Below are 23367 nucleotides of genomic sequence, written 5' to 3' on the forward strand. Positions count from 1 at the left end.
GTCCCTCTCGATTGGTCTGTTTGTGCCCTGATGTTTAAGAGCTATAAGTATTGTGCTGGCCATGATGCAGTTGTTTATTCCCTCAGTAGAGCTGAAACTGATGCTAGGAGAGATGCTGGCGTGGAACTGTGCTCAGTTACAGCATGTGAAGCGTCAAAACTTGGATGGATAGAGAATCAAGTCTGGCTTCACTGTGAGTAAACTCTAAATTATACTCTTAACTCAGTATAACTGTGAAACTCTTGATATTCTTTCTTTTTTTTTTGGTTAATCCTCACCCAAGGATATTTTTCTGTTGATGTTTTAGAGAGAGTGGAAGGGAGGGGGGAGAGAGAGGGAGAAACATTGATGGGAGAGAGATACATTGATTGGTTGCCTCCCGAATTTGTCCTAATCAGGACCAGGGATGGGGTCTGCAACCAATATATGTATCCTTGACTGGAATCGAACCTGGGGCCATTTAGTCTGAGGGCCTACGCTCTAACCACTGAGCAACTGGTTAGGGCTTAGATATTCTTAGTAGTGGTTAACAAGTACTCTTTTTTTATTCAAATGCAAGTTACTGCCTTTGATAATTTTGCTTATAGGTAGCATTTGTAAGAGAACAAGTTAATTATCAGGTAGATAGGTACTTTAAAAGATTTTCATGTAATGTAAATTGTAGTTAGAAATTGTTTTTAACTGGGACCTCCTCTCTCTCTTAGCATTATACAGTAATAGCTACCAGATGAATGAAGACATCTTAACTGTATTCTTATAGGCTGAATTTGATTCTTAAAAGGACATTATTAGGACATACGACTAATCTGTTGAAGTAATTCGGATAATAATTTAGATTATTATTCAGATTATCTGATTTACATTAGCTCAGTTTCTCAATCTCACACTACTTGTTTGGCCAGATACTTCTTTGTTATGGGGGACTGTCCTGTGCATTGTATGATGTTTAACAGCATCTCTGACATCACTCCTAGATGCCAGGAGCACCTCCCTAGCCCGAGAACCAAAAATGTCTCCAGATGTTATAACATATCCTGGGGGACAAAATCGACAAGTTGAGAACCACTACTTTATGTCAGGGGTGGGGAACCTTTTTTCTGCCAAGAGCCAAAAGGATATTTCTAACATTATTCTCAGACCATACAAAATTATCAACTTAAAAATTAGCCTGCTATATAGTTAAACATGCAAAATGTACAATCTGGTTAGTATTAAATAGAAAGCAAAGATATCAGGACTTTATGTCCCAGGCCAATGGGGTCCAAAAATGATGAAGGCACAGTTTCTGTAAGAGCATGTAGTCCAGGTTAGACCTGTTGTTCTGTGACTTGGTTTAAGTTAAAGAAATGGTGGTATGGGACTGATGGCCTTGGGGTTGGATGTTGGAAGGCTTTTCAGTAAGGGAGATGAACATTTGAGGTCTAACTTGAAAGATGACTATGCTGGACAGATAGCACCTGACAGGTGGTAGTAGTAGGTGCTCAATATATGTTTCCTTTTCCTTAGTAATTTCAAATCAACTCAGTGTTATGATCCTGTTATTAGAATCTTATCCCTGAGGTAAAAAATGGGTTTCTAAGCAAAAGCTAGTGTCAAATAATTAAAACTTATAAATAGTGAGATTGGCACTTTTGTTTGGGTAAGAAGTATACAAAGTAGATGAATGGCTTTTGAAAGAAGTTTCTGTATAGTTCTAACAGCCCCGCCCTTCTTTCCTGTAGCTTGCAGCTCAGTGCACATGACCTTGGGAGGGGAAAACACTGGGCGGGTCTGCTGGGACTAAACTGACAGATGAGGACCAAAATGATATAAGTGATAGTATTCCTCTGGAACCCAGTCATTCTTGCTTAAGTGGCTTAAAAAGTGATACAACTCTCCTGACAAACTCCAGTTTTTGCTATGAAGTCCTTGCAGAAACAATTGACTTTTTAGTTGTCTTTATTAGAAAAATGAAACAAATTAGTTATAAAAACCTGTGTTCCAAATAGATGATAAGTGTCTTACAAATGTTTTTTGCTTGGTTTTCATGTTTAAAGATTTTAATATTTCTAACATCATAAATAAGTGATTATTCTCAGAGTTGATTTTGTAAGTGCACTATTTACAAAATAAGTGGAAGATGACAGTTTATAAATTTGTACCATTTTGGAAAAAAGGTTAACTTTATGTAGTGTTTGAATAATAGCAAATGAAACACGTAAGAGATTATAGTCTTTTACAAAGGTAGTAAAAACTTTAAAACAGACTAATATGCATTTCTTAAGTGTTGCTGACATTGACATGCAAAAATAAAGCTATTGGTTAAAATAGACTTTTGCTACAACTGAGTAGACATGTTTATAAAATTATTTTTAACTAAATTCAATTAATAGCTTTAAATTACAATTAATTTAAAACAAAGTATTTAACACTGCAACCCAAAGTGAATGTGTCATTGTAAATGAAGCCATTTAAACAAAATGTAAAAAAATGAAAGGAATTTCCCCCTAAGTTGTAGAACATTGATTTGTTTCAATGATGAGAAGGGAAGACTTTTTAATGTGTCTTAAAGTTTTTTAAAGAAAAGGGAAAATACTAATTTGTTGTTGGCATCACTGATGTCTAGGCAAGTTACAGTTGAATAACCTGGTTAAATAAAATTGATAATTTCATCTTTAAAACAAAATAACCAACAACTATTTTATAAATAGTATGCTACCTAATGGGAAAATTTCTATGCATTGTAAAGGTTACATCATCTATCTCGGTGATCAGGATGAACTGCAGGTGAAAATGCATATCACACAGAAAATGGGTAATTGGGTTGGTTATTTCATTAGTGGATACTTAAGAATTTCATCCCTAAATAGAGTTATTTTTAATTTACAGCATAACATAAGGTAAAGAACAGAGTTTTTGAACAACTGTTTGCCTCATAGACACAAACGTCAGTATCTTCCCTCAATTCCAGCTGACAAGGGAGAGTTGCAGGAGAAGTGTTCTTACCAATAGCTACTCCTAAATGGAGCTGCTACTTTTTGTATATTTTCAATAAAGTTATTTACATCTGTAACAAGGATGCCACTATTTTCAAAGACTTCTCTGGAGACAGGCTTCTCTGTAAAAAGAAAAATATCCTTTTTTGGTAAAAAATGCATTAATGTACTTTCTAAAAAGTATCATTGACATATAATATTAGTTCCAGGTGTATAACAGTTATTCAACATTTAAATGTACCTTTTTAAAACTAGCAGAACCCCCTTTGTTTAAAAAAACTTGTGTGAAACTTCCTAATGTGGGAGGAAAAAGGAGTCTGGTTCTAGTGAAGGAAAAAAAAAAGTTTGAAGCTTGGGAGCAGCCCCTTCCATGGGAGGTGGGAAGAGTGCTGGGAAACCACTGATAAATGACAAAAGAGTCATTCCTTAATTTTTAAATGTTTGGTGAAGATTCACATGAAACATTAAAAATTAGGGATTAAGTATAAAATTAAGGAGATGATGAAACTTAATAGAAAGAAACTGTTTGAGGACTATTAAATAGACAGTACCCCTCACCCAGCCATTATCAGGCTAACAACTGATCTTGGATCTATATCCATTTATCTTATGGCATTCAATGACTCCTAGAGTTGACCCATTTGGGCATTAACTGATTGATGATATAAAACTGAGGCAGTACTAAGTCTGTATGACTTTACCTGTTAGGAAGACAGCAAACCTGGCATGGATATGCTGAATTTGCAGGTTTAGGAGACATTTTAAATGTTCTGCTTTTGTTGATGACCGAGAGTCACACTGGTGATAATGAAGCAATTCAATGATATTTGCACTCTGGTAGGATTTCAATATTAAGTTCTTCTTATGTGCAATTGAATCCACTCTGGAAAATACATAGAAATGTTAAATTCAGATTCAGTTTAAGTTTCTTTTTTTACTGTATCTTAATTTTGTTTTGTTCCTAAATCTTCTCTTGCATTCACTATACTTACATTCCTAGTTTAACTACTTCCCATAAAACCAACTGAGATCCTTTGTCTCTGTTCTTTTCCACCATACACTTGCCTTCCTATAAGTCATTGTCTTGATGTGCTCTTCAAAACATTACAGGCACGCTATCTTTGCAAATACAGATTAAAAGAAAAAATAGCGCCCTAACAGGTTTGGCTCAGTGGGTAGAGCATCAGCCTGCGGACTCAAGGGTCCCAGGTTCGATTCCGGTCAAGGGCATGTACCTTGGTTGCGGGCACATCCCCAGTGGGGAGTGTGCAGGAGGCAGCTGATGGGTGTTTCTCTCTCATCGATGTTTCTAACTCTCTATCCCTCTCCCTTCCTCTCTGTAAAAAAACCCTAATAAAATATTAAAAAAAGAAAAAATAGCATTCTGATTCCAAGCCGAAGGGACATCTACACATTTATCTACCACCACTTCCAAAAATGTCGCCGGACAAGCTTCATATGAATTTCTAGTGGACCTCTTAATGCATTCTTTATAGCAGTGATTCCCAAAGTGGGAGCTACCGCCCCCTGGTGGGCGCTGCAGCGATCCAGGGGGGCGGTGATGGCCACAGGTGCATTTAACTTTTTTTGTTATTACCTTTCTATTCTGAGTTCAATAAATAGTTTCATAATTTTAAACTTCAATGTTCCTTATTTATACCTTTCTTTACTATATTTTACGAAAAAGATAGAAACATTAATATATATCTTTCTGTTTAATTGCTATTAAAATTTAAAAACAATTTCCAGGGGGTGCTGAGTAATATTTTTGCTGGAAAGGGGGTGGGGTAGGCCAAATAAGTTTGGGAACCACTGCTCTATAGCAATGGTTCCAAATATGTAAGTTTCTTCAAAACCCCTGCTCTATAACTTCTGATTAAAACAATGTAGCAGCTAGATTTTCCTTAGTTTCTCACCTTTTAAATCTTCTTACTACCTTTTTTCTTACTCTTTTAGAGGAAAATGTTTAACTTTTAAACATTGCTACCTCTGCTCTTGAGTCCATCTCTCCAGTCAGTCTTTTCTATCACATTCTCCTTCCTGTTTGCTGGAGAAAACCAAATCATACGTATCCCACCACTGAAGCGACAAGCACTGTTCACATTACAATGGTGAATTTCCTTCCAGACTTATATGTCAATTTACAATTGGTATCATACTGTACCTAGTTTTAAGATACCAACTTTTCTGTTATATTCCTTATTGTTATAAGTTTTGTGTGACATTATTTTGCAAGTATTAAAAAATCAGACCCTGGCTGGTATGGCTTAGTGTTAAGAGGGTTGGCTAAGCACAGAACGGTCTCGGGTTCCATTCCCAGTCAAATACGTGGGCTGTTTGATCCCTGGCCCTGGTTGAGGCGTGTGCAGGAGGCAACCAATTAATGTGTCTCTCTCCTTACAACCCCCCCTCCCTTCTAATCTCTCAAAAAATCAGTGGAAAAATTAGGTAACAAAATTAGCCTAGAGATGGAGTTGAGGCTGGTTTTGTAGTTATTGGTAACCATCAATGGCTATAAACCCCTTTGTGGTTTTTAAAAGCTAGGGTTTCTTTTTGTTTTAGTTGTAGATATACTCCCCCAATGTTGAAAGAATCTGATAGGTTTTCTGATGAGCTCTGTTTATGCCAGGTAAGTACAATTTGAAGAGCATGTTACTGTTTTGGCTAACTCTCTGTGAATGCATGGTCACAGCCTGGGATCCTGTTAACTTTTGGTTGTCCTCCTGTTCTAGTGCCTCCTAACTATGAGCCTTTTCTGAACTTCTAAGCCACCTTTCAGCATCTCATGCACTTCCATAATTTTGGCTGTTTCCTCTGAGGTTTGTTTTCCTTTGGAGAAATCACTATGGTTAAACACAATAATGGACATTTCAGAGATGAACATCCTGGAGTTAAAGCCTACAACTAACTGACTCCAAGTTTGACCTAAGTCAGGCCTGTCATGTGTACTCTGTATGAAGTTAGGGCAAGAGAATTGAAGTAAAACAACTAACAGTGCCTGAAACAGTCATTTAACAAATGGCTTGTCAAATCTGTTCTTTTCCAGTCTGTCTCTGAGCTCCAGGCCTTCCTTTCCCAGTCTCATTAGAACCTGGAGGCACATCTTTTTTTCTCTTTTAAATATATTTTATTGATTTTTTACAGAGGAAGGGAGAGGGATAGAGAGTTAGAAACATCAATGAGAGAGAAACATCGATCAGCTGCCTCCTGCACAACCCCCACTGGGGATGTGCCCGCAACCAAAGTACATGTCCTTGACCAGAATCGATCCCAGGACCCTTGAGTCTGCAAGCCGATGCACTATCCACTGAGCCAAACCAGTTAAGGCAGGAGGCACATCTTTGATATGGAGCTACTCTCAGATCCAAGTTCCTTTAGCCAAGGAATCAATAAATACTTTTCTTTAAAAAAATCTCAGCTGTAGAATGGCAGGGTGGCTCAGTTGGTTGGAGTGTATCATACACCAAAGAGGTTTTGGGTGTGATTCCATGTCAGGAATCGCGATCCTAAAATATCTGTAGTTAAGTTCAGACTCTGCTTACGGGAGGCCAGATTTTTTCCCCCTCACATTGATATTTCTCTCTCCCACTTCCTCTCTCTCTGAAGATTAAAAAAATCCTAGCCTTATATTTAAAGAGACTTGCCAATTGGCAATCTATTGTTTAAGGGTAAAATTCAATTTTCCATCCTAGTTATAACTGAGGCAACTTAAAAAGCATTACTGTGGCAAGCCCGTTGTTCAGTTTACTTTTTGCAGTTTATGGTAGCAGAGTCTGAATAACTATAGATATTTTAGGATCCCTATGTCTGACTTCTGTTGGTCTAGAGAGCGCTACTCACAGTATATGCCTATAAGCTTTTGAGTACAACACAAAACTTTCATTGAATAATATGCCCTGCTATAAAAACAAAATCCCCAAACCAGCCAACAGATCTAAATACTGTGTTTAGTGATGCAGGTGATTTCCATTCCAGTACAAACTTAACCTTGAATAATACCAGTCCAGAGCACATTTAATATTTCAGGGTGAATCACATGGCATTTCCATATCCCCCTGTCAAAGGGAAGAGAAGGACCCCCGCCCAAGCCCTCATCTGGCATCAGGCCTTACCTTACATCTTCCTTTAGCTTTTTATTTTCCCTGTAGTGAAGCAACCATTTCCATCTTCCATTTCCATTTAGTTTCTCCAGGGCTTTCACAATTTCCTTCAGTTGAACTACAGGATAGAATAAATTGTGTTTTAAAATTTTTGGTTTTCTACTCAAAGCCCAGAATTTATTACTTGTAAAAAGAAAAATACCTGTGTTTGAGTGTATACCATCATTGATTGCCATTTGTATGGCTGTATAGGACCCCATATTGCATTTCAAAGATACAGCAATCTATGGCCCCTCGATTCAGCCCTACCTACTCATTCATACTGCAGTAGGAGAGAGCTCTGCAGAGAAAGCACTGCAACTCATAGCAGTTAAAGCTTTGAACATATAGAGGTCACATAGGTTTAGTTGCAACAGCAAAGTCCACGTTTCTAAATACAGAATCTACAAATATTTTTCACCTCCAATTTCCATGTACAATTCATGCTTGAACTAGGCAGGTTTTGATCGTACATAAAAGTGTCTGCTCTGTGCTCTGACAATCTCCTAGGTCAACTCAGGGTTAGGGTCAATGACTGCCCACGCAATGGATTAACTACATATAACTTAAGTAGATCCCCTACTCTGACAGATTCCCAATCTCCAGTTGACCCTTGAACTACTCAGATAAAGTATAAGTAGATGCACATAGCTCAAACTCACGCTGTTCAGGGTCAACTGTTTTGAGTGTTCAAGCAGATAATTAACACGACTTTCAGTAACCATTTTTTTCCATTTCCATATCAATAAGGTAGTAAGTGTGACAGCAACAGAAATGGAAGAGGACTGATTCTAAACAAATCTGTATCTGATTTCATTTGGCAAGTGAAGGAATCAAATTTAACAAAATCTCAAATGTGTATGACTATTTTAGCCACAATCCTGAGAGAAGGAACTTAGGAGCTGGTTTAGTGGTAAGGACAATCAGTAAAACAAGGGAGGTTAAGAGCATGCATATTGGGAATGAGAACTATATAAAAAACTGCTTAGCATAGCATACAGCAAAAATTAAGCCCTCAAGAGGTAGAGACTGACATTATTTTGAGTTGATATTTTTCATGAAGTAGTACTTAAGAAACAGGAAAGGAAATTAGAAGGCTAACCTAATGTTAAAGTTTCTAATATTCTGTCATCTGATACCACAAAGCCTCCAGTCCGAAACAGCTCTTGGAAGGTGTAATTGAGAACATCTTCAGGGCTGTCTATTCCAGCGAAGATGACACTGGGAAAATGCTTCAGCTTCAGCAAAGAAGGAATCTATTAAACATAAAAGGATCCCACAATAAAGATAAATTTACTGGGTTTTGTCACTTTTCATCCGAGGGTTTCAAGATTCAGGACAGCTAAAAATACTTTAACCTTGATGACTGATAGATAATTCTACCACACATAAGGAATATTAACTCAGTTCATCATAAAACGTGTAAATACAAAGTCTCTATAACTGCAAAGGTTGGAGATACGGAAAAGTACAATGAGGCTTTAGGGATGTGTAATCAGGCAGGTAACAAGCTAACACCATCATTCCCTGTCTTCGGCTTCACTTGGTGTAAGTGCTGTAGGGATCGGTTACTACCTCCTGATAGGCTGCCGCTATGCCCATAAGTTAGATCTTCTTGGAAGAAGCAATTACTTTTATTCAACTAATATAATAGGTAAATATAACAAAGAGTCAAGAAAAATTTTATAATTCCTATAAAAGAAAGTTTTGTTACTATTATATGAAAATTTATCAGTATCTTTTTGTAGTTCTTAGTTAATTATTATGAATAAAAAAAGGCAGTGACAAGTCTGATAATTATAGAGTAACAAAGGCCTGGAACACATTTCTTTGTAAGAAAGGTTATTTTCAAACCTACCTGATGTAAATGTGATGAGATATCTTCATTTTTGATGATGACCATTAGCATATCATTCTCTCTGTGAAAAGCTTGACAGAAATGCTGAGGTTCAATTTCTGTATGGCCTCCTTTCCTCAGAATATTCTGAAAGATTTACAAATAGCCATTACTAAAAAAAAAAGATGAATGCACAGAACTTTTATAATTTACTAAGAACATAAAAAAGCACCTCCTATTTACTAAATTATATCCTAACAAGGCAACAATAAATGGCAGTTTGTCTTATACTAAGTGAGCTTTCACCTGTGAAAGAAATGACTCCTCAGTATCACTAACGGTTGGGTTTTATAAGTTTATTTCAAAGGCCAAAAAAAAAAAAAGCCTTGGCCAGTGTGGTTCAGTTTGGAGCACCATCCTGTGCACCGGAAGACCACGGGTTCAATTCCCAGTCGGCACATACCCAGGTTGCGGGTTCAATCCTTGGTCTGGGCACATATGGGAGGCAACTGATTGATGTATATCACATCGATACTCTCTGCCCCTCCTCTCTAAAAATCAATTTATAAAAAAGGCAAAAAAAAAAGCACTATAGGGTTTTTTATGTCCATAGAATATCAAAGGCTGATTTTTTTTTTTTTAACCACCAGACTAATATACTGAGTCTCACCCACTTCAAGGGGATTTACCTTGGGCATGCTGTGATGCACTAAAAAATGTTTCTGGTCAAAATGTTTCTAGAACATACTCTTGAATATAATACCCATAACAGCTATGTATTACTTCGAGTATTATTAAATGGATATTGGTTTTGAGGTGAGAGAGCAGTCTCTTGGATGTGGGGACTTGACCATGAAGATATATGTGTATGGTTATTAGGCAATGCTGTTACACAGAATAGGGCTGTAATCGCCTGCTTGGGGGAGGGTAAGTTCATTTAATAAAAACATTAACTTTGTCCTTTGTTTGAAGGATTCTGGATGTTTCCGTTGCACACCTTGATGTTCCTAGTTATGTAAGAAACACTGTATTTTGACTATTTCAATTCATCACTCAAAATGTATGGGCCATGTATTTTCAAATAAATTCCTACAGGCAAGATTTCTTTTAACAGAGCGCAATAAAATGTCTAAATATAAATCTCTAGCCCTCACTTATTTTAATAAATTATTTGAATAAATACATTTTCACCAAACGCTGTGGCGTTCGTGTTGTGGGCTCTTGTCATGCAGTCTGAATTTTGACAGATCTTCCTCATCTTACATATAAATGGGTCATGACATCCCATCATCAACCAAACGCTTTAGGATTCTTCAGGACTGAAGAGTTATAAGGATAGCTTTGTGAGCTTTTAGAAACATTTTGCTTTGACAAGACTTTAATCCTGTTTATTTTATGTGTCAACTTTCTCACTTGGAGATTAGTTTTATCTTTGCATACTTTGTTATTTTCTGTTGTAAATAGTGGCCATATGATAAGATATTATGAAACGGCACATTCACTATTGAAACAGGCATGATGATATCTTGAAATATTCCTACCAGACCTATGATCTCTCCATATGAAAACCAGTATCATCCATGCTCTGTAAAGGGTGTGAGAACTAAGATATGGCACTGTTGCTTTTGAGAAGGAAGCAAAAAGAATTTAAACATTCTGTTCAAGGTGGCAAAACAGGGATATGGCGATGATGCTAACTCAATCTGACTTATTTTAGGACATGTTTCAGGAATAATTAGCCAAATAAAATTACAGTACACCCTTAATTTTTCAGACCCCGATTTAATGGACTTCAGATTTAAAAGACAAAATTTCTGGTCCATTTGTCATATGAGTGTCACATGTGAAAATTAACACTCTGTTAATTTTAAAATGCTTTTAACCAATAATTAAATTAACAGGGTTTTTTTGTTAATTTATTTTTAAGAAATTTTAGCAAATAGGCCATATGTTGGGAAAAAAATACTAGTGATTTTATTGACATAAATATTACATAGTTACAGCTATAGCCTACATATTTAAGTCCAAGTGACACTGCTCGTAAACAATGCTGGGCAAACGATTAGCATGTGATCACACCACATCTTGCAAGGTAACTGGGTTTGCTGTCTCACTGTGTGACTTTCTGAAGTAGTTATATAACTCATGCTGGCCGGTGTTCCAATGTGTGCTAAGCCACACCCCAGCTGTGTGCATTTGTTTACTGGAGATGACTGGTGAATGCACACATTTAACCAGACCTATTCAGTATAAATTTAAAATTACAGTAACACATATAGAAAACTTTTCTGTGAAATTAAAGTTTTCATACATAGTTAAATTTAATTACACAAACATGTCTACATAAGTAAAAACGGGTTAACAAATTTGTCAATATTTTAACATACATTCAGAAAACCTACTTTATTATATAACGAACTTTCTGCTTTAACAGACTGTCCCTTGCCTGAATTAGTCCATTATATTGAGGATTTTACTGTAACTTTAATTCAATGTAAAAAGGAAATGAATTTTCAGGTTACTTTTGGAGGCTAAGCACCTTCAAAAGGACAGAAGGCTATTTAATACTTTTTCAATGATACTTCTTACCAAAATGGCATGTAAACTGGAACAAAAACTATGGGGGTTTGGGTAGGTGGGTACAGGGACAAATCTGGCAACCATTTATGAAGTACCTTGGAGAAGAAAATAATCCTCAACAGGAAAATAAAATCTGTTAAACAGAAAGATCAGACTCCATAAATTTGGAATAAATTTTAAATATTTTAAGATCATAATTAAATTACACAAAATAGGAGCCATCAGCTATCTTATCTTGAAGAAAGTAACAATGGATAGCTTCAAGTTAAAGCTTATCACCTATCATTTTTCCAGTCCATGCTATAGTCTAAATGCCTTAGCATGATTTCTATTAAGGCTTCCATCCTAAAATGGCCCTTTCTTACATCTCTAGACTTGTTTCTTGACAGAACACACTATGCTCCAGGCACGATGACCAGCCTCTTCACTGGGCCCGTGTACTCTTATGGCCCTTTGAGAAACCCTCTCAGGGTTCCCTTATGCTTTTCTTCCTGTAGCACTGAACCAATGACTAAAACTGCCTCCTGTCCCTCTGGGCAGACTTCCAACCCCTGAGGGAGTGTCTGTGTTACATCCACTGCATCCTCCACACAGAGAACCTCGAGTTACCAGCTTCACACCTGCCTCTGAGAAGAGCAGGAAGCTGCTTTACATGTTTCATTAGCATCTACCTGATGTGCCCCTCTGTGATAACTGTCACACTCATCACATACAACATCTTCAGATGTCTAACGTTACTCAGTAACAACATTTATGGACTTACCAAGTGACAGATAATCTGAAATACAGGACTTCTCAGAAGTACTGACATAAGTGAACTATAAAACAAATCTAGCCAAACATTTAGAACCAGAACACTTATTAGTCTAGCCTTCCACACCTCACACAAGAGGTCAACCTTGCTAACTTTAGTAAAATATTCCTGACTCCCTCAAAACAATTTCAAAGCACCTGCACCAATACCACACTTAATTTTACATTCACATTTATTTTTGTTTCTTTTATCAGTGTTTTTCATTTCCCCTCATGTGTACACGTTAGGGCTCTAAAACAGACACTGAGAAGGATTGCTTTCATTTGAACTGGCTCCTGCCACCAGTGGGGGCGGCTCCTGCCACCTTTGGGCTGGTGCTCCAGGCAGGTGAGGATGGGGCTGGCATGACCACGGCTAATTACACTTGGGGTAGGAGGTGAGCCAAACAGCAGGTACAATGAGGGCAATTGAGAACCCTTACAGCTTGAGAAGGAACTGCAAGTGTGACAAAGGTAGGATAGACCTGGTGGTACTGGACTGGAATTGGGGAGCAGTGTGCACCTATTTTTATTTTAAAAAGAAACATACAGGTGTTATTTGTACATTTAACAGATAGTTCTTGGCTGTTTGCTTGACGGATGTAGATGCAAAGGCATCCAGTAGCACTGAGTTCACCCACTGCTAAGTCTTGATTCTGTGGCAGGCAGTTAGACAGACATGAGCAGAGCAAGGATGATGGGCCAGATACACAAGGTCACCGGGGTGGAAGGTCCCGGGTGCCTAGCAATGGGCGTTTGTAGGGCCGGATCTCAGTCCCCAGGGTGACCTTTCCTCCTGTAGCATATTGTTGGTTTAGACCCCAATCCCATGACATTTCTTTCCTAGAGATAACATCTAGGCCTCAGTTGTGTCTCAGGTCCAGGTCCAGGCCCAGGAAAGCAGCAAAACCAGACAAGCAACCCCACAGCTGACCTTACGACCGGATGCATTGGAGAATGATCCCCTGCCCTGGCACCAACTAACTAATCAGTCGGGGGAGACCTAGACCCTGAAAGGACACACCTGGAAAGCTGATGAATATTCTACTGAGATCTTCCCTTAGGACCTCCCCTGAAATCTCCACCCTTAGGACTGAGGACCCAGCATGCTCTCCCTCCCAGGAGCACACCTATTTCCTTCCCCAGTCCCTTCTCTATCCTTCCCAGGCACGTCACCTTTACCTTCCTCACTTCTAAGCTCCAAGGGCCCTTCCTTTACCTCTATAACTTGTTTTCTAAGCCCATTTCTTCTATTAAACTTCTGCCTCTCTGATTTTCCAAATGAATGTTCTCTTATAGTGTGAGTCTTGGCTCTGAATTCTTTCCTAGCTAGAACTCAAGTTCCAAGGTTGCTGAACCCAGATCTGGTCTGACCCCACTGGTCTAACACCTGGTGCCATTCTTGCTGCCCACAACAATTCCAAATGCGATTCTTCACTAAAACGAATCACAGCTCTTTGGAGAAGTGGCTGACTTCAAGGCTGAGTGAGGAAATACACAAGATAAGCCTGTAACATCACATTGTACCACAAAGGGAGAAGTTAGCCAAAGAATTATAGGACACAGAAGCCAACTCTTAAAGGGACTCCCACTAGCTGGGTCTGGGGAAATCTGAGCATTAACATAATGATAACCAAATGATAACTTTTGAGTAAAATAATATGGAACATGGGTTCACACTGATATAAGCAAAAGAACAAATGGAAGGGAATGAAAAGATCTACCCTACAGCAGAAGGCCAACTAAGGAATGTACAAGGAATGACAGAATTAGAATACCACGATGTGGCAACCATCACAATTTCTGATTCAGACAAGAATCAATCTGGTGGGTGAAAGTCTCAAGAAGAATAGGATATTTACATATTCTATTGTATCTCCCACTTACTAATAACTACAACATGATTATTAACTGTATATTGGAGGGAATTAGTAGAAACTATCAACAAAATGAAAAATGTTAATACGGTAAAACCTTAATATAATGGATTAATTTGGGCAGGGTGGTGTCTTTTAAAGCTGAAAGTCGGTTATATATAATAAAGCAGGATTTCCAAATGTGTATGTTAAAAAATTGACAAATTAGTTTACTTGTTTTTACTTATTAGACATGTTTGTGTAATTAAAATGAAATATGTATAAAAAATTATTTCAGAGATTTTCTATACTGTAATTTTAAATTTATCCTGAATAGGTTTAGTAAATGCATGTATTCACCAGTCACCATGAGTAAACAAATGCACATAGCTGGGGCGTGGCTTAGCACAAATCAGAACACCAGCCAGCATAAAGTCACCTGAGAAAACAGAACCAATCACCTCGAGAGATTCAGTGTGATCATGTGCTAATCATTCTCCCAACACTGTTTATGGTGACTCTAATTAAACATGTAGACTTTAGTTGTAGGTATGTAATAATTATGTTGGTGAAATTACTAGTGGTTTTTCCAACATATGGCCTACATATTAAAATTTTGTTAAAAATAAGAGTGAATTAACAACAACAAAAATAACCTGTTAATTATAAGCAAATTTTGATTAAAAGCATTTTAAAATTAACAAGGTTTTATTTTTCACATATGACATGGACTGGAAATTTTGTCCATTAAATCTGAAGTCCTTTAAATTGAAACCTGCAAAATCAAAGTTTTACTGTACAATAGGAATCTGACAAAAACACACACATGACAAGCAAAGACAATATGATACTGAACTTAAGATGGGGTCTGTGGGCTGAACTAGCACAGTGCATTAGTGCTCAGGTCCTGATTTCTAGGGTTGTGCTGTGATCATACAAAACAGTGTCCTTCTTGTTGGGTAATATAGACAGTTGCTTCCTTAGTGCAGCAGTCTCATATGAAGGTAATACATATGTATTCAGAGGTAATGGGACATCGTAACTGCAACATATTTTCAAATGGTTCAGAAATGTTAACAGTGGGGCATCTGGGTGAAATGTAAATAGTGAGGTATCTTTTAACATTCAGAAATGTTAACATTCCTGCAACCTTCATATGAATTTGAAATTATACTTTAAAAGTTAAAACAAAAGAGAGAATACTGTATTTTCTAAAAATATAAGAGAAATTATGAGGGGATAAAATGAGGAAGCTCATGGTAAATGGAGATGGATTCTGGCTCCTGTGAAGTTAGAATTTTACCATGGTTACATCATTTAAAATTAAGTATCATGTTCTTATGAGAACATCAATTATCCTAAAATTCAATAAAAAAAATACATCTAAAACAGTGGTTCTCAACCTTCTAGCCTTTTAAATATAGTTCCTCATGTTGTGACCCAACCATAAAATTATTTTCGTTGCTACTTCATAACTGTAATGTTGCTACTGTTATGAATCATAATGTAAATAACTGATATGCAGGATGGTCTTAGGCGACCCCTGTGAAAGGGTTGTTCAACCGCCAAAGGGGTCGCGCGACCCACAGGTTGAGAACCGCTGATCTAAAACCAAAAGAGGTCCCTCTCAATTATCCATATTAATAAAGCAGTTTTAATTTAAATTATATTTTTATTGGTTTCAGAGAGGAAGGGAGAGATAGAAACATCAATGAGAAAGAATCATTGATCGGTTGCCTCCTGCATGCCCCATACTGGGGATCAAGCCCACAACCTGGGCACGTGCCCTTGACTGCAACTGAACCTGGGCCCTTTCACAGGCTGATGATGGTCTAGCCACTTAGCCAAACCAGCTAGGGCTTAATAATGTAATTTTTAAAAATCTGCATTTTACCTAAGAACATATTTGTATTTGAATTTGAGTATGTCTATACTGGTAACTTTTTGTGAAAATTAGTCATTCCACTAATTCTGGAACATCATACGTATCTTCAAATATAGTACCAAAGACAGATAGATCCTTGCAGCATAACATTTGGTATGCAGATAAAAACTGAGCTGTGAAACTCAAATACCACTTCATATATCATCTTTTTCTGAAGCCAAGAATGCTAAATTTATTATTTTAAGATAAAATTAGACAGCAATCAAAATAATATAATCTATAAGAAAAAAATCTGTCACCTTACCTTTGTTCTCACAAAGAATGACTTGTCCTCTGTCTCAACGAGGTAAAACAGAAAGGTGCTTTTGCATGCCTCTTTCACGACACTTTTTAGTTTGACGCGCAAACTGTTACACAAGTCTGTAATCATGTCTTCGTAGGAGGCAGATCTTCTTGGGGAAGATGAGTACATCTCTTGAGATGTGGCTTCTCCAGAACCAACATTTGACTCTTTAACTCGCAAACTGACTTGATTGCCATTCATCACCACCTTGTTGAATTCCGCATATTCATTGAGAATAAGGGAGATATCATTCCGGGATTCCTTCAAAGTACTGTTATATTTCAGTTTGTTGAGGTGGAAAGAAACAGTCTGATTTCTTTTAGAATTTGTAAGATGATTTCTCCTGCGATCACATCTTTCCTTCCAAAAGGAAGAACTGTCTAATTTGCTGGACCTGTGGCGTCTCGGGTGCTGGCTCTGTGGCCTGGAGTCTGAGTGCATGATTGTTACCAAGAGGGTACTTTTGCTCTGGGATGGAGGATGGAGAACTGAGGATTCAGATGTCTTTGGCAAAGGGAAAACTTCAGAGGCAATTTGGAGAGGTGGTTTCTTCAAAAAGTCATTGGTGGAAGATGGAGAAAGCTGGGAATCCCCTTTCTTTACAATTTGCTTCACTTTCTGTTGGAAACGCAGATACTCCAGATCTAAAGTGTTCTGAGTAAGGTTATCTTCTATCTGCCAAGTATTTGTCCAGGAGCTTAGCAAGCCATGTTTAGCAGTGAAATTGCGCTGCCTCCTCAGGCCGTGCAAAGTTCTCTTGGTACCTTTGACCTCTTTAGTTATAGTAAAATTAGTGTAAGTCCTGGGGATACCATGGAGATCTCTGATTTGGATGTAACATGGCACACTCTTATCTTCTTTCTTTAATCCATCAAACCGGTTTCGGGGAGGTATGCTGGTCTCCAACTCTGAAACCTGGGTAGAGTAGGCCCAATCGTCCTTATGACTATTGTTTAGGCTCAGGAAAGAGTCATAACCATCTTCCAAAGCACCTTCTTTCTTGTGACTACATCGCAAAGCGCAGGAACTCTCCATGTCTAATTTCAGATTTCTACAATCACCAAAAGAGTCTTGATCAGAGTCTCCGGAAAGTGGTTCATAATGGAAGTCAGAATTCACACTATTATCCATATCTCCCTCCAGGGTTTCAGAGTCCTCCTCAGTCCTGATCCCCTCACCAGAGCTTTTATTTTCCACCTGCTCTTTAGAGACTCCACAAACAAGAGGAGCACAAGATTTGGGAACAAAAAAGGCAGAAGGCTCTTTATTGACATTTTCACTGGTGACTGCTGTGTTTTGATGAGAATCAGCATATAGATACATGGGGGAAAGTCCTTTATTCGACAGATCTTTTGTTTTGCATGTTGACATATCTTGCGGCATATGGGTGGTTTTTTGTTTGCCTTCTGGAGATGTGGTGTTTGATTCAGAGTCAATACCTCCTAGGTCTATGTTGTTTTCATATAATTCAGCTTCGGTTTCACTATTCTTAAGCAAACTGGCCATTCTGACTACTGATATTTCCTGTGTTTGAAACCCTGTCTCAACGTTTATGGGTCTTGTAAAATGGGTTACGGTAGCACCACTTGAGGAAAAAGCAAGGTTGGGGATCTCTGGGTGCCTGTGTGCCTGTGTATCATCAGCTTCATCGACTGAGTCAGAGCTCATGGACTGAACTTGCATGTAATTGCCTTCATTTATTTTCAAATCACTGCTAAAGAGATTCTTAATGCTTTTCGGACTAGTCTCCTGTTTTAATGATACATTCATTATTTCACTTGGACTATTTGTTGAAATAAACGTATCAACCAAAGACTTATTTTCCAAAATCTTTCTAGGACTATATGGGGGCTCACTGGTCTCCAAGGCAAGGTGATTTAAACCTGAATTTCTGTTTTCTATACTGATCGGCTGCAATGGATTTCCTGACGTTACCAATTTTTCTAGAGAAGTCTTGAAGTCAGCTCTGTAACTGCCAGTTGGGGCAGGCTGGTTTAATTCTTTATTGCAGCATGGCAACTTTTCTGAGAAAGAGAAATCCTCACCATGTTCACTTGGGACAATTTCCTTAGTTACTTTGCCCAGAAGGGTTGAATGCTTATCTTTTCTTCCTGGATGATTATTTAATAGTAACCATTGGATGGATAGGACCAAAAGAATTTTCCTTTTCTGTTATGGCCAAATCTACTGACTCAGTGTGGGAGAATTTGCCACCTTTCCCATTCTGTGCATCGGGATGTTTTAAACTACATGGAGACACATCCCGAGATGGTTGTGTTTCTTCAACTGGTATCTGGGGGTCAGGACTAGAAGCTGGTGACACTTCTTCAATTAAAGAACCAAAGGGAAAGTCTGAAGTAACATTAACTTCCTCTGTAAGCTCAAGGGCAGAAGTATATTTAGCAGAATTCACTTCTCTGTTTTCTATGAAAGTCACTTCTTGTGGCTCAATTATGTCTTCATCTATATCCTGGAGCTCTAAATTTGGTAATGGGGCCTCCTGGTGTTGCTCTGTTTCACCAGCTGGCATTTCTTCTCTGGGACTTGTAGGTGGTGATATTGTGAGAGTTAGGTCAATGTCAGAATCTTCCTCTAACTCTAGGCTTACCTCCTCTCCATTTATAGATAGGCTGGTTTGTTTAGCAAATGCGGACTTAAATGATTCAAAATTCCTATTTTCACTGTTTAGACCACTCTTGTCACTCTTTAATTCTAAAGAGCCATTTGATGTATTACTTCTTGATGGAATGCAGCTAAGTGAGTAATTTTTTTCCAACATGGCAGAGGCTGATGGTGAGGCTTCTTCAATCTGTGATGGCTCCAAAATCTCTTCTGAAGATATGCTTAAGAGACTCTTCGGTTGCAGAAAAAGTTCTTGAGAGAGTTTCATTTCTTCTCTGGGTAATGAAGAATTACAACTTTCAACTAATGGTAATGCCTCTTTTTCCAATGAATTATCAGTTGGCAATGATGAGCCTGGAACAGGAATCTCTTTCTGTAATGAACACATTTCATTATTAGCTAGTGTCTCTCCACTTACTGAGGAGGCACAAAGGTACTTAGTGCCTTTTTCTCCTGACGTTGCTAGAGATAGAATGTCCTTAAGACCTTGTGTTTGTACCTTTTCAAATGTGGATATAGGAAGTCTAAAACTTCTAGCAGGTGATACTTGTTTAAGCAACTCCATATTAAAGGCTGTAGGTTTATCAGCTCTATTTGCAATTTCTGCCTGTATTGGTATACATGCATTTTTTTCAAAAGTAAGAGTAACTGGTTCCAGATTAATCATTACATACCCCATATCATCTTTCTTTTCCTGTGAAGGCTGACATTCTTTGTTTTGGGGGCTGCTATGCTCGATAAGGGTCTGTAAACCACTGGTTTTTGCTTGCACTGTTGCATGGAAATTATCGACTTTGTTTTCAAGGGTGCTATACACAGATTTTTGACAAATCACTGACTGACTGCTGATCCCATCACAAGTCTTAGTGAATGTGGTTTGTGTGACTGTATCAAAAGAAGTCACTCTTGTGCTATCAAGTGGCTCAAAGGTTTTATCTTCACCAGGAATAGAAGGTCCATTAATTCGGATACTTCCAGTGTTAGAAAGCACAAGATTAGAAGTCTCTGTTTTATCCGATGACTCTTGTTTGGATTTCCCCTCAATGATCTGAAATGACAAAAGTGAAAAAACTAACTCAGGATTCAAACAGATTATTTTAAACATTTATATGTGAAGAACAGAATAGAAAAGGATTAATTTGAGTTTGTCCATTCTTTTGAATTTTCTAATCTGTAAGAATAAGACAGGGTAAAGATTAAACAAATCCATCTCTTTTTAGACAGGCTTAAAATACCCCACAAATAAGAATTTGTTTTCTTTAAACATAAAACACACAGATGAGATCTCCAAAACTTATTTCACAGCCCATTTTTTAAAAAGGACTTTTAGGAAGAAAAGTGGCTAGCCCACTGACAATTTAGACTTGAAAATCTCTTATTCCTCAGCTATCTTCTTTGCTTATAACTGGAGATAATTTCTTTCTCATTGTAATAACTCCTATTCAACAGAGCACATAAAACATAGTACAGTTTGCATGAATAAAGTGAACCAAAGGGACTGATGGTGAATGTGGATCTGGGTTAAACATTAGGAGAATTACTTCTGGATAATTTTGATAACCTCATAAACAGGTGTTTTTTTTAAAGGATGAAACATAGTCTTGTCCAGAATATAGTAAAATGGACTGATCATACAATTAACCATATATATTAACCATATATTAACTTTTGGAACATTATGATCACAGACTTCCTGCCATGTCTTGTGACAATCATGTCAAAAGTCAGGACCTGGGTTTCAAACCTCATTAAAAACATCTCTGTCTTAACAGAAAACACTGAGCTGAGGAACTGGCAACGTGGGAACTGAGACTCAGAGTTTTAAGAGAACATTACTGGCCAGGCACAAAACACAGGAAAGTCTTAATGGTAGGAGTTATTCTGAGAATTTTCCCACCCAGTCACACTGTGGCTGTTAATCTTTGACTACAGTCCCAAACCTTACCATGCCTGTGGTCTTAGGGAAATGCATTTGTGATAATCTTGATATGTTTAGACTAATATATATATATATGACTACAGGTGAAGTGTAATGTTTCTAAAGCAAAGTGTGATGATTTAAAAGAACTTCAAAATTAAACACACAACTAAAAGCAACATGGCTATTGGTTTCTAATGCCCACTGTGCTGGAATTCTTTTGTGTCCTAGTTTGCCCACTTGTAGAACAAAGGAGTGGTATAGCATTTGTGTGTGCATCTTTAAAGTAAAGGCACAGTATCCAGGAAGATGATGGAAAATTTTTAAATACATGCTATAGAAATTTTTAGAAATCATTAATTTTAATACTATTACTTCCTTAATACTCTATTTTACGTTTGCAAAGATCATTTCTAAAATTAATACTGATGATAGTTAATTACATATTACCACAACAAAAAATACTTTATAAGTAGTACATATATATCGGCCTGACTAAACTATAAATATTTTCTTATTCTAAGGCAGTAATTCTTAACTGGATTTTAAGTATCTTTGAGAATCATATGAAATTTATGAACCTCATCAGAAAAATCATATATACACAGGAAACTCATGTATGTAAGTATACACATAAACACACACATATGCACACAGAATTTAACATTAAGAAACATCTAGACCAGTGGTTCTCTTCCTTCCTAATGCCGCAACCCTTTCATACAGTTCCTCATGTTGTGGTGATCCCCAATTTCATTATTACAAATTGAACATAATTAAAGCATAGTGATTAATCACAAAAATAATATGTAATTATATATGTGTTTTCCGATGGTCTTAGGCGGCCCCTGTGAAAGGGTCATTCGACCCCCAAAGGGGTCGCAACCCACAGATTGAGAACCACTGATCTAGATGGTATAAATTTGAATCCTGGCTTGACAATTTGCTAACTATATGACTTCAGGCAATTTCCATACTCCTCTATGCCTTAGTTTCCTCATCTATAACACAGAAAGGAATGGTCCTTACTCATCGGGTTTTGTGATAATTAGCTGAGTTAATGTGAGCCAAGGGCTCAGACCCTTATCTAATCCATAGCATTACGTACATCAGTCTTCATTACGATGAAGACGATGAGCGTCAGGAGACATTCACAGACCCTCTGAGGCTCACCCCTGTACCTGCAAATCCCCAAGTAACCCCAGGTATAGAAACACTGCCTACTCATGTGAAGACAGGCATTAAAGGTAACCAAAACCACGCAAAATTATTCTGAAATAAAACTGAGCTGAAAGTTTAAAAAGGCAGGCATTTTGTCAATCCATTTACTTGGAATTTTGATATACAACTTCTTTGCTCCAATTAAAATTTGGTGATCTGGCCTGTATTTTATTTATTTATAAATAGTTATCTACAGACCCATGAGAGGCCTGGAATTTTATTTTCTGTGACAGTATTTTTTTCAAATATAATTTTAATATATTCAATTTCAATTTAATGTTTATCAAAGATTTCTAATATTTACTATTACCACATCTGATCCTTAAACACTACTCTGGGTAAAAGACATAATGAATATTATTCGCCTCTTTTTATAAGAAAAATAAGCTCAGAGAGCAGGTAATTTGTCCCAAATTATACAACAAACAAGTGACATAATTATGGTTGGTTCCCAGATCATCTGAACCCCATTATTTTTTACTTCTGTTTCTTCAATCAGGATGACAGATTGGCTCCACCTGCAAACTATGAGCAATACTCATGAAGACTAAGTTCTGGGCATTATAATGACTTACAAAGCTAGAGAATCTACTTCCCTAAAATAAACGAATTTATTTTGAATGTAATTTTATATATAAAGAAGAAAACTTAAAAAAATGCCAGAATTTGTAGTATTCAGCTTTACTTACCTCATTATTACAAGAATAGATGAAATTCTGCTTTTCTGGAGTATCTGGATGATTCTCTCTTACAAAAACTTCTTTCTGTTCATTCTGTACCCAGAGTTCCAAGCCTCTTGCAGGTGGTTTAATGAAAGGAAGCAAGGAGTTAGTGTCAGGGAAGGACACTTCAGCACTATGACCTCTGGGAGCTTCCTCTGTCTCCAACAAAGGGCCTACAGAACACCTTTCCACACTGCGGGACTCCTCAATTTCACTGAATTGAAAAGATTCTATTGTAGTATTGATAGACACATATTTGGCAGGGTTGCTGTGTTCTACTACTTTTCGGGATGATCGTATGACTCTGTTCTGATTGCTGTAAAACAAAGCCACCCACATATGAAGTAAAAGCTTCACTTCTTCCACATTATCAGGTAAATCAGTGTTCCAGGGCCTGAGATTTTAAAGAAAGAACATACAAAAATCATTGAAAATGGTTACTTTATTATTAACATAAGCAAGTGGCCTTCATTGTTA

At 37.4% G+C, this 23367-nt stretch overlaps 1 protein-coding gene across 1 annotated transcript in view; it reads right to left on the bottom strand.

Annotated features, from left to right (window-relative positions):
* Window positions 1-539: 539 nt before the first annotated feature.
* The window catches only part of FAM208B (family with sequence similarity 208 member B), a 98119-nt gene continuing 75291 nt past the window's right edge, over window positions 540-23367 (bottom strand). The window contains 8 exon segments of the mRNA XM_006772625.2: window positions 540-3097; window positions 3677-3858; window positions 7088-7193; window positions 8217-8370; window positions 8973-9098; window positions 16369-18540; window positions 18542-20077; window positions 22858-23284. Coding sequence (XP_006772688.2) covers window positions 2982-3097; window positions 3677-3858; window positions 7088-7193; window positions 8217-8370; window positions 8973-9098; window positions 16369-18540; window positions 18542-20077; window positions 22858-23284 — 4819 coding nt within the window. The 3' untranslated portion in view covers window positions 540-2981.

This window comes from Myotis davidii, unplaced genomic scaffold (assembly GCF_000327345.1).
Source record: "Myotis davidii unplaced genomic scaffold, ASM32734v1 scaffold544, whole genome shotgun sequence".
Taxonomy (NCBI): Eukaryota; Metazoa; Chordata; class Mammalia; order Chiroptera; family Vespertilionidae; genus Myotis; species Myotis davidii.